The following is a 12,260-nucleotide window of genomic DNA, read 5'->3' as shown; positions in this document are numbered from 1 at the left end:
TTCATTTTGTTTAACTTCTAATCCTTACGATACATTCGTACCATCACTCTAACCACCTATAAGCTTGGGGGATAACCTTATTTCTATTACTAATCTCATTTAACTCGCACGCTTTACAACACATGAAAATACGGGATGTAACATAAACCACCAACAAGCCAAGGACTTTCTTGCAACGAAAGCGAGATATGTAACACCTTGAACTTGGAGTACCAACATCCACCAAAATTAATTCCTCTATACGATACACTAGGGATAAAGGATTTTCTCTGATACTAGACTTTGTTGTGGTTCAGTATGCTCAAAGTACCTTTGGCCGTTTTGATGGCTAGGTTCCTTTGCCGTCTTACAACTTCTTCTTTAAGTTATGAATTATAGTTTTGTTGGTTGATTCCACCTGATCATTCGCACTGGGTTGATAAGGAGATGAAGTGATATGTTTGATATTGAAGTCCCCGAGAAACATGGTGACCTTGGACCCAATGAACTATGGACCGTTATCACATGCTATTTCTTTCGGGATACCAAAGCGGTAAATTATGTGCTGCCAAATGAAATCGATCACTTCCTTCTCCCGAACTTTCTGGTACGCTGCTGCGTCGACCCACTTAGAAAAATAGTCAGTCATTAATAATACGAACCATACTTGTCCTAGTCCAGCCAGTAGTGGTCCGACTATGTCCATCCCCCATTTCATGAATGTCCAAGGGGATACAAATAGATGCAATTCTTCGCCAGGTTGATACAACATTTGCGCGTGCCATTGGCATTTGTTGCACTCAGGACGAATGCCTTCGCATCCTCCTACATTCTGGGCCACTAATATCCGGCCCTGAGTAGCTTCCAAGTCAGTGACTCCGCACAAGAATGATTATCATAAATCCTTTCATGGACCTCTCTCATAATATAGTAAGCTTCCTCGAGCCCCATGCATCGGGCCGTAAAAACACTTATGATGTAACAGACCGTCCACGACGCAATAACGAGCAGCTTTAGCTCGTAAGGCCCTTGAAGCCTTTAGATCTTCCGGAATCTTTCCATGATTCAAGTAATCCAAAAATTCATTTTGCCAGTCCCAGATCAGGCTGGTGGAATTAACATCGTCATAACCCACCTAATCTAGTGTCAAATGGAGTAGCTAGACTACTGACTCAAATTTGGGCCTGCTAACTCAGATGAAGAGCCTAAGTTGGAAAGTGCATCTGCTTCCACGTTCTCTTCCCTAGGTAAGTGTACTACCGTCCACTCTTGGAACCTGGAAAGCAGTTTCAGAACCTTTTCGTGGTACCAAAGTATGCACTCTTCCTTAGCTTCAAATTCTGCATGGACTTGATTTACCACCAGCAGGGAGTCACATTTTTCCTTCATGACTTCAGTACCTAGTCCCGAGCTAGCTCAAGACCTACAATCAAAGCTTCATACTCTGCTTCATTGTTAGTTAAAGGCACGCTATTTTTTGCCTGCCTCAGAATTTCTCCAGTGGGGGGTGTGTAAGACTTCCCCCAGACTAGTTCCTTTTACGTTAGATGGTCCATCAGTATAAAGCATCCACACCCCAGGTGTAGCCCCCGGTACCAAGCAAGCCTTCTTTTCAGATTGGGGGGTTACACCCGGATTGAAATCGGCAACGAAGTCTGCAAGGACTTGAGACTTGATAGTAGATTATGGATTGTATTCAATATCAAATTCGCGTAATTCAACTGCCCACTTTGCAATTCATCCCGAAAGTTAAGGTTTATAGAGCACGTTCCATAACGAGAACATAGTCACAACAGCAATTAGGTGGCATTAGTAATACGGCCGAAGCTTCCATGATGCCATCACTGGAATGAAGACCAGTCTCTCCAGAAGCGGGTACCGTGTTTTGGCCCCGAACATGACTCTACTCATATAATATATAGGAAACTACATACCTTTTTCTTCCCATACTAAAACAACGCTTACCGCAACCTATGAAACGACCAAATAGACCAACAAAAGTTCACCGTCCTTTGGCTTTGACATGAGTGGGGGAGAAGACAGGTATGCTTTAAGATCATGAAGCCCCTACTGGCACTCAAGTTTCCATTAGAAATTGTTCTTCTTCTTCAGCAAAGAGAAGAACTTGTGGCACTTTTTCGATGATCGAGATATGAATCTGCTGAGTGTTGCTATCCGGCCAGTCAAACGTTGTACTGCCTTTACATTCTCCAGGGTATCCGAAATGTCTTCAATTACTTTGATCTTATCTAAATTTATTTCTATCCCTCTTTGAGGGACAAGGAAACCCAGGAACTTCCCGATCTAACCCCGAATGCGCACTTTTCTGGATTGAGCTTCATGTTGAACTGCCATAGGATTTCAAATGTTTCCTGCAAGTGACTATGATGGTCCTCTATTTGAAGCCTCTTAAATAGCATGTCATTAATGTAACCTCCATTGTTTTTCCTATTTGCTGCTCAAACATTTTATTTACAAGCCTCTGATACGTCGTTCCGGCGTTTTTAACCTGAAGGGCATTATGTTATAGCAATAGGTCCCGAAATTTGTGATGAAGGAAGTTTTCTCTTGATCCTCCGAGTGCATCCTGATTTGGTTATATCCGGAGTAAGCAGCGAGAAAACTCATTACCTCATGATCGGTCGTGGCATCGATCATCTGATCAATATTGGAAAGCGGAAATGAGTCCTTTAGAATTTATTTCCTTTCTTGATAAGATGATCGATGCCATGACCGGTCATGAGGTAATGAGTTTTCTCGATGCTTACTCCAGGTGTAACCAAATCTGGGTATTTGACTTCCCAGATAGACCCTATATTTAACAAACAGGATACCTCATTTTTGACAAACCTGTTGCGGATCTCGACAATGGGCCACTTCTTTTGACGCACGGGCGAAAAACTGAGGTCCAGCCTGAGCTTATGGGTCACCACGTTCGAGGGTATCCCTATCGTGTCTTTGTGGGACCAAGAAAAACAATCACTGTTATTTTTAAATATTTAAGAAACAACTCCCTGAGCTCTAGGGTTAAACCCGTGCCCAGGTATACCTTTCTTTATGGTAGGGTGCAAAATGATCTGATCGAGCTCTTTGGACGTGGATTTGGTGGCATAGGAGTCGTTAGGTGGGTGAAAATATCTCAGAACTTTGTACTTATCCTCGAACTTTTCTTCCGGACCTACCTCGCTCTTACCTCTTAGAGAAATTTGATGAACTGCGTCTGGGATGGGCTCCAGATGCTGTGATTGCTATTGGTCAGCTACGACTGATTTGCTTGCTTCAGGTTCCTCAATCATGAACACCTCTTTTGACGCCGGCTCCCCCCCCCCCCCCCCCCCGAATCTGTATGATCCCTTCTGGAGTAAGGAACTTCAGTAGCAAGTGAAGAGTTGAGGGAATATCATTCATGTCATGTAGCCAAGGTCTCCCGAAGATTGTATTATATCGCATGTCACCATCAATTACGTAGAACTCGGTCAATTTGACAACTCCTCCAGCTTCCACGAAAAAGTCAATTTCTCCCTTAGTAGCTTCGCTAGACATATTGAAACCAGAAAGAGCCTTTGCAGCCGGTATGGTTTTTTCCAGGAGTCCCATCTCTTCCACTACCTTCCAGCGGATAATATTGGCCGAACTTCTCGGATCGACCATTAGGCGCTTTACCAGGCAGCGATCGATGAGTACGGTGATAACTAAGGCGTCGTTGTGCGGCAAAGTGATGCCTTTCGCATCCTCGTCAGTGAAAGTAATCATGCCTTTATGTATGAGTTCGCGAATTCTCTTCTCTCGTGTTACCGAGATTTTCATCTTCTTGGATGCAACAAAATTGGTACCGGCGATCATGGATCTACCAAAAATCATATTGATAACGTGAGGAGAGGCATTGGGAGTGTTCTTCTCCTCTGCGGGCTCGGTACTCCCGTAATTGTTTCTTGCCCTTTCACTTAGGTATTCTCGAAGATGCCCTCTGGCAAGCATGTTAGCCACTTCCTCCTGAAGATGTCTGCAGTTTGTTGTTTTATGCCCAGGGGCCCCGTGGAAATCGCACTACACCCTCTGATCTCTGGTATTAGGATCAGATCATACAGCCTTAGGAAGATGCAGCGCCAGATGGGCCCTCAGCACCGCCACACTCTGTGATTCATTGATGGTAAAGTTGCAGTCTGCAAGCTTTGGATACTCCGTTCCCTTTGAAAAGTTTCCAGGAGGGTTGTTCTTGTGTTGAGCCCGCGATCGTTCTTTTTCTGTGGTTCTCTTTCTTGCTAGCATTTGGGTTTTCCAAATATCGATAGCCTGGCCCACCACCGATTGCGTTTGGGATTGGATAGGGTTGAAAATGATTCTTCGAAGAGCCCTGATCTGGACCGAAACCTTTGTCCAATTTCCCGAGGAGGTTTCCCGTGGGAGCCCCCAATAAGACGTCTTCCACCCGAATCTTCGATTCATACCTGTTATGGACATCCTCCCAAGTAGTATCCTGAAACTCCGGGCGATTTTATTTGAGTTTCGGGGAAGCATCCGAACTCGAGGGATTTAACCCCTTAGTGAAAGCCTCGGCAACCCACTTATCTGGTACCGCAGGCAGGAGCACGCGTTCCTTCTAAAATCGGGTGAAAAATTCATGAAGACGTTCTGACTCTCCCTGTGCGATGCGGAAGATGTTCGCCTTCCTGGTTTTTACTTTTTTTGCCCATGCGTGGGCCTTGATGAACGTGTCAGCAAGCATAGGGAAAGAGGTGATCGAATGCTCGGGCAGCTCGAGTACCATGTTAGAGCCCCCCGTATGAGGGTCCCGCCAAACTTCTGGATCTGAACCGACTCAATTTCTTTTTCCTTCAAGTCCTTCCCTTTGACCGCCGTAGTGTACGACAGCATATGTTCTTGCGGATTTATCATCCTGTCGTATTTGGGAATGTTGGGCATCTTGAACCTCTTTGGGATCAACTCTGATGTAGCCTCGGGCTTATATGCTAATTGGATATATCTCTTTATGTCTGGGCCCTTCACTATCGGGGGAACCCCGGTGATTTGATCCAGGTGTCTCTGGAATTCATTGGCATTTTTCTCGGCTTCTTTGGCAGTTTGATCCACTTTTCCAGTAATCTCCCTCATGAACCATACGACCTGTGCCTAGAAAGGATCCTCCGATCTGGGACGGACTCGCTGCCTGAGGCCTTTCCGTTCCTTCCCATTATTTGTCCGTTGCTCATTTCCGAAGGCTGCATTACCATTGGTTGGAGGCTAAGGTGTCGCGCTGGGAGCTCCAGCTCTGGCTTGAGGATTGGACATGAGAGAAGAGATGACCTACCTCATCTGTTCCATTTTCACCCTCATAGTGTGTCTTTGCTCCCTTAGGATCTCCATCGACTCCGCAGAAGTTTAGTCGATGGGATTTTCTTCTTCGGTGCCATGATGTTCCTGCCTCCCTTTTGTTTTTGTTACCCCGTTGGTGTTCTAGGGCTGCAGGTCTATTGAAGGATCTCGGAGGGGCAGGGCGTCCGGACCAAGCTGATTGTTTCCCGAGTTGTTTCCAACGTTAGTGTTGTCGTTTACTTCTGACACACCTGCGATTGTTACTGAGGTCAGAAATGAAATTCACGAAGAGTTAGTAAAACAAGCAATGATCATAGTGACTACCACAACTGTCCTGGCCCCACAGTGGGCACCAAACTGTTTACCCAAAAAAATAGTTCAGTTGAATTTGTGTTCGTGGTCAAGGACATGTGGACCAAAGTGACCAGAAAAGTAATGTAATTTGTAATTAAAATCGGTATGAACAAAATATAAGCAAAGTAAAAAGTTAAGTATAGACTGAGCCTTGATATAGCTTTGAACTGGTAGCTCCGGACAAGCTAATAATTTGGTTCTTGTTGGATCCGAACTAAAACAACAAAGAAACTTAAGGACTATGCAAGTGTGAAATGTATGTCGTGTATATCTCTTGGATTTCGTGTCCTTTACAATAAAATGACAAGCCCTATTCATACTTGGGCTAAGGAGTACACATTCCATGAATTATGCCCTCATAAATAATACAAATTAATACCATAGTAATAATGAGCAATAAAGAGAGCAATAGTGCTTATTAATATTTTATGGAAGGTACAAACTTTTTGTAACGGTTGACTGTTGGCCTCTTCAACTGGCACTGCGTCGTTCCAACAGACCACCGAGGACATGAATTATATCGTGCCCCCGGTGCAACTTATTACCTTCGGAGCCATTGTATGCTGACTCAGAACTGACTCACTATTACTGACACGTGTCATCATAATATTCGTCCAGTTATGTTCTACGAATTTAGCCCAATACAGGTGAGCAATCCTATATTTCTCCTTAATTGAGTAAATTCTTTCTTATGTTGTTAGTTATTTAGCTTACTTTTTAGTTTAATTTCATTTTTAGATCATTTCACTTAATTTAAAGTTTAAGGCATTGTGCAAAGCTTTAGTAGTCCAACTTAGACTTAATCACCCTAGTCCCTAGTAATTGCTCCTTATAGATTCAGCCTAATATTACCAATTTCGTATTGTGGCGATCGCTTTACTTTTTGAATTAAGCATATGGTTAGGCATTACCAACAGATAAACTGAACATGTCCAGATTTATAAATACATTCCAGTAAAAGGTAAAAATGAAAAACCTTTTAACTTATCTCAAAGGCTCCTTAAACTTCGTACAATATCCAAACCAAACGTAATTATAACAACAATGGAATTAACAAACTGAAAGCTGAGGAACCCAAAAGCTTGCACTTCAACAACGCGTCTTCTCAAACCTCATACACGAAACACCTCCCCCCATGAAGTCAAACTCTATATGTCGCCACCAATCACCTTAAACTCTTTGGTCTTGTCAAAAACGAAAAGAAGGTTAATAATATCCTATATGTACTTCATCAGTTTAATTTTGAAGTTCCATTTCCCTAATATCTAAGAAAGAAAGAAAGGAAGGAAATATTTGAACAATATTTTTGGGTCCTTTGTATTCTTCTTTTTTATTTTAGTTGGACCATGCTTCAATTATTTTTCCCACTAAAAAAATGGGAGTTCTATCGCACGTCAATCGCCTCTTTATGAGCTATATCTGGTCATGTCTGATCTGATAGATGTACTTGCTTAGCTTTTAACTGTTGAAACCTTCTGTTCCTCAGCTTTCTGTCCCATCCACTAATATTCCCAAAAGGAATGGAGGACTCTTGTGGGGCCTGCTCCCAATCAACCAGCACTCCCTTACCTTTTTTTCCTAATCTCTTCACTGTTCAGGTAAGTCAGAAGACAAGATTATGAAAAAAGGGATTCTTATACAGTATGTAGCAATATTAGACCAAATGCACAACCAACCAAAAAATAAAAAGAAAAAGAGAGGAGGAAATTATGCCCAAGGGAAATTAAACCCTCCTTACTTGGCTTATGCTCTCATCAGCTTGAAGAAAATTCTCACCCAAGAAACTTAGCATTAGTCAAGAATATGTACCAAGTCTGATTTAATTTGCTTATTTTTTTTTGTGTTTGCTCGAATCCTGTCATGTGTCGGCCAGATCCTTGTTGTTGTTGCTCGTGTTACTGTCTTTGTTACTGTTTCCAGTCCAATCGTACAAGTTGAATGCGTCGATGGCCTTCTTCTGTCCCACTTCATTGATATCATCTGAGAGTGTTTTGGCAAACAAAAGGTTTAAAGGGTCAGCTTCGAGTTCAACCAAATCCGCGAAGAAATCCTCGTTCGATGAGTCTGGTAATATTGGCTGATAGCTGTCTTTAGAAAATTCGACATCAGGCATTTCCACTAGTTGCTGCTGATGATAATGATGATCTTCTTCAGCCACCTCTTCCTTCACTTTGGGGTACGTTGAAATATTCACTTGTGCAACATTAATACTACTAGTGTTATTGTCATTGTTAATGTTGCTCTCATCTCCTTTGAAGCTTCTATCGGTTGGAGATCTTTGGGATTGATAATTATTAATATTGTTCTTTGAGGTTGAAGTGTGTTTGGAATTATTAGGCTGAGACCTGGTTGATCCAGCAAGGGCATTTCTTTGGGTTGGCCATGGATGGTTATGTTCTGAAGTGTATGTGATGACTAACATGTTTGGGTCTGTCCTGCTCCTTTCCACTTGTTTCCTTGCTGAACATCCCTTGGAACTACTGCACCTATAGTAACCCCTGCATTATTTTAACAAGATGAAAAACTTCAAATTCTATAATAAACTGAAGTGTGAAAGAATTTTATACTATCATCACATACATAGTTACATGGAAATATCGAATAAGCGAAATTAGTAGCTTATAAAAATTGTAGGTATTTAATATGTATAACATACTGAACTACACTGTTTGAAAATAATTTATACATATATATAAGTTAAATGCAAAAGGTAAATATTACTCTATGGAGGAAAGCAGATGATTTTTCTGATTACTACCAGTAAATTGGTACAATTCCATTTTGAAGGGAATATAATGAACTCTATTCACGTTACATGATTTTTGAGGAGGAGAGATGGAGAGGAATGGATGACAAACTGATGAAATTAACAGTAACCCGACAATCATGAATAGCATCATAGTAGTACTATCTCTTAATTTTGTATTTCCTTTGTTATATGAGTATGTGTATGTCATAACAATTTAACTTATCACTTAAAAACAATAGCCTTAACGCTTGATAGTAGTACTTCGCAAAAGCTTGCTCTTATTATTATAGGCTTGTTCAGAGTAGAAGTATATATTTATGGACGAATTAAAACAATTCATAAGTTATATATAGAAAATTCCCAGTGTAACAGTGCAGATTGTCACAAAGTAAAACACTCAAAATCTCCTTAGAGTAAAAAAACATTGTCAGATGAGATATGCAGAAAACAATTTGATTAAACTTAGTAATTAGTCACCTTGGGTAAGGGGAACCTTTGATTGGTTTCTGACCGTACTTTCTCCAAGCCCATAAATCAGATGGAACAACTTCTCCGCCTTGCCGGGTGTTTGCAGGTGCTGGTGCTGGTATACACACGACCTTTTTCGCCTGACTCTTTCTGCAAAGTAAATAAACCAATAAAATATACACTTCTGCAAAATCCCTAATAAACCCTAATACATCAACAACACCTTTATATCAATATTTTTTCTTTAGGCAACTGATAGTTGAAACTCACTACCCAACTATCCGAATATACAGTGAACGTGCCCACTAACAAGTAAAAATCTCCAGATTATGAAGTTTTTCATTTTTAGAGTTGAACTTGAAACCTATGGTTAATATACTTTGTATCAACTTGTAGTATATTATCATCATCCTTAATTAATTAATGCATTTTCCCGAAGGGCTGCTGACTGGGATCTATTAGGCCAAGTTTATGAATTATTTACCAACTATTGCTGCAATTTTAAATCAGCTTTAGTGGATTATTTACCCACTATTGCTGCAATTTTAAACGAGCTTTGGTTTTTCTTTGCTGTATATATATCTTCAATATTACATGCCAACCGTTGACTGAAAATTTTAAAGGGTTCGTCATGAGTCAACAATATGTATAGGGTGACACCTAAACATGCCCGAAAAGTGTGAAATTTTGGAAGCATCAAATGAAATATATGGTTTTAGAAGATTGGTTTGCAATGGATTTTTTCTTTCAGTCCTGTCAAACCTGTTCTACTTCTGCTTTTTGACAAGAGGTAATCATGGAAAATATTCTTTTCCGTTTAGAAGTTGAAAGTGATGGACACAAATTAAAAAGTAAAGAAAGATAAACAAATTGAAAGCTAAGTCTGTGACTGAGGAAGTAGTTCTGGGTACTTTTTATCGAGTTTGATGGAAAATATCATCCGGATTTCATGCACATGATATAATATTCTGGTTTTCCTTTTCTTTTTTCTTCAATTGTTCACTCCGGACCCTATGTTAAATTGGTTCAGTAAAAGCTAAATAGTAAATATACTATTCACGTACATGATTAATTTTCTATCTTTCTTCTACTTGTTCATATAATAAAAAAGTGCAAGTCATAAAGATCTCTTAAAACTAGGCATCAACCATGTTCTTCTGAAATAATTTACACAATCTGCAGTACTCTATGATGTGGGTATTACATAAAATATACTACTAGTAAGAATTTTCAATTCAAGTATAGTATAGTATAATCTTGAAGAATTTACTCACCTTCTTTTGATACCCGTATTTCGCGGAGATGAGATCTGCAAGCCAGAGTTTTCCACTAAGCAGGTTTTGGAGGAATTAGGAGAGATAATAGCATCATTAGCAACTAATGCACCAATAACATTCGGATTTTGGGAGGAGCAGGCTACAGCCGCAGCCATCGGAGAATCACAGGGTGACATGGCCAACTTGGTTGTAGGAGAGATCTGAAGCATCCTTGAAAACATATTGCGTCTTTTCATTTCAGGTCCAAAAAGACTAGTTCCGTCATTACTGCTATTGTTATTATTATTATTATTATTATTATTATTACTGTTGTCTTCTGTGGAGCTGAATAAGCTGGAACTGGCTGGCGTCATATCAAGATCATGGAAGAGTGGATCTCTCAAGTTACAAAACGGATCTCCAAAATCTTGAACCGACGGTTCAAGATTTATCTGATGGCTAGGGAGCTGCCATCCGTCAGCACCAGCAGCAGCAGGAACGACGGTAGTCGATGAAACACCAGAAGTGGCCGTATTATTTCCTCCAGTAGTGCTACCTCGGAATATGTCAGCTAAATCACCTTGATAATTATTCTCCATGGTTTTTTGCGGCAGCTGGAACGGGCTACACATGCCTTTGCTATAAGTCCCTTAATTCTCTTGAACCAGCAGCAGATTCTTGATTTGACCTATTTTTGATATAGTAGTTTACTTAGTTTGGTATGTTTTGCACCAAACAGACGTAAAGAACATGCACTTGTATATATTTAGGCCAAGAAAAAGATTCTGGGTAATTTTGTGATGAAGCAAAAGATCGGAGAATATTGAAACAAATGCTTGTTTTCTCTTCTTCTTCTTGTCAAGAAAGCAAAGGGAGAGAGAGAGAATGGTTTATTCTGAAGAGAGAAAGAGGAAGAAAAGCGAGGTCGCTGACTTTTCACATAAAAGTGCTCATTTCCATACGCAACAAGTGGGGTTAGAAAAAGAGAGTTTTAAACAACTAGTATTAATAATTCGATTAATCTATTAGGGCTTTGAGCTGGTTCATTTTCAATGTGTGCCTCCATGTACATCATCATGCGGATCAAATCAATGCCACTGTTTATGCTATTTTATTAACTTTAGCGTATTTTTTTCTCTCTTCTAGAGAAGTTCTTTTTTCTTTTTTAATCAAATTTATCGGGGCCATGCCCCCCTATGTTTTATTAATAATAATCAAGTTCAAAAGCAAAAGCAGAAAACATAAAATAATTTGTGCTCCCCATCTTTGAGTATGCATACTCAGAGATAGTTTTACAATTTGTAATCAAAAAATAGAAAAAGAACTGCTCCATCTTCAAGTGGGCTGAATCTTCCTTGTTTTGATCCTCAGTAATGGAATTTGTGCCTTGTCTAAATTTAGTATCTTCCTTCCTAGTACTGGCAGTGATTCAAAGTTAGTATATTCCAGCTGATTCTCTACTTCAAGTGTTGCATGTCATGTCATACATCAAAGAGAACATGTCTCTTGAGAAGCCACAGCTAACCAAAACATAACAAATATGCAAGCCGACAAGGCTGTCACTATACACGGGAACATCCAAGACGAACTACATCGATATAGCTGACCAAATAGTATATACACAACCCACATATGTCTACAGACCTCTAAGAGTACAACCAAGTCTATGTCAAAAGGATCTGTACCAAAATAACTCAAGCTCCAGAACAATAGAGCTCTCCAAGCGGCTGGGCAGAAGTCCTAGGCCGGAGGATCACCAAACTGAGTGTCTGTACCTGCGGGCATGAAACGCAGCTCCTGAAAAAAGGGGGTCAGTACGAATAGTGTACTGAGTATGTAAGGCATGAAATCGACATATACATAAAATCCTGGAAAACATTTGAGACATGCCAATGAATGGGCAAAATAAATGCATCAATATAGCTATATCAAAGAAACACATATATCCATAGAAATATCACAACAAAGGCCATAGCGTCACCCCCTGTCAACTGTGCCATACATATACACATCACAACAAAGGCCACAGCACACCCCCTGTCAACTGTGCCATTTATATACACATCACAACAAAGGTCACAACACACCCCCTGTCAACTGTGCCATATATATACACATCACAACAAAGGCCACAACACACC

The 12,260-nt window shown here is 40.4% G+C and overlaps 1 protein-coding gene across 1 annotated transcript; it reads right to left on the bottom strand.

Annotated features, from left to right (window-relative positions):
• Positions 1-6,621: 6,621 nt before the first annotated feature.
• On the bottom strand, positions 6,622-11,097 carry LOC132631659 (probable WRKY transcription factor 14). Its single transcript, XM_060347318.1, has 3 exons — positions 10,138-11,097; positions 8,873-9,013; positions 6,622-8,144 (listed from the first exon to the last, which is right to left on the bottom strand). Exons 1-3 carry the CDS (start codon positions 10,749-10,751, stop codon positions 7,505-7,507), a joined length of 1,395 nt encoding a protein of 464 aa, XP_060203301.1. The 5' UTR covers positions 10,752-11,097; the 3' UTR covers positions 6,622-7,504.
• Positions 11,098-12,260: the final 1,163 nt, after the last annotated feature.

The sequence above is a fragment of the Lycium barbarum genome, chromosome 3, assembly GCF_019175385.1.
Source record: "Lycium barbarum isolate Lr01 chromosome 3, ASM1917538v2, whole genome shotgun sequence".
In the NCBI taxonomy this organism is placed as follows: Eukaryota; Viridiplantae; Streptophyta; class Magnoliopsida; order Solanales; family Solanaceae; genus Lycium; species Lycium barbarum.
This window is presented reverse-complemented; position numbering and strand designations above follow the sequence as displayed.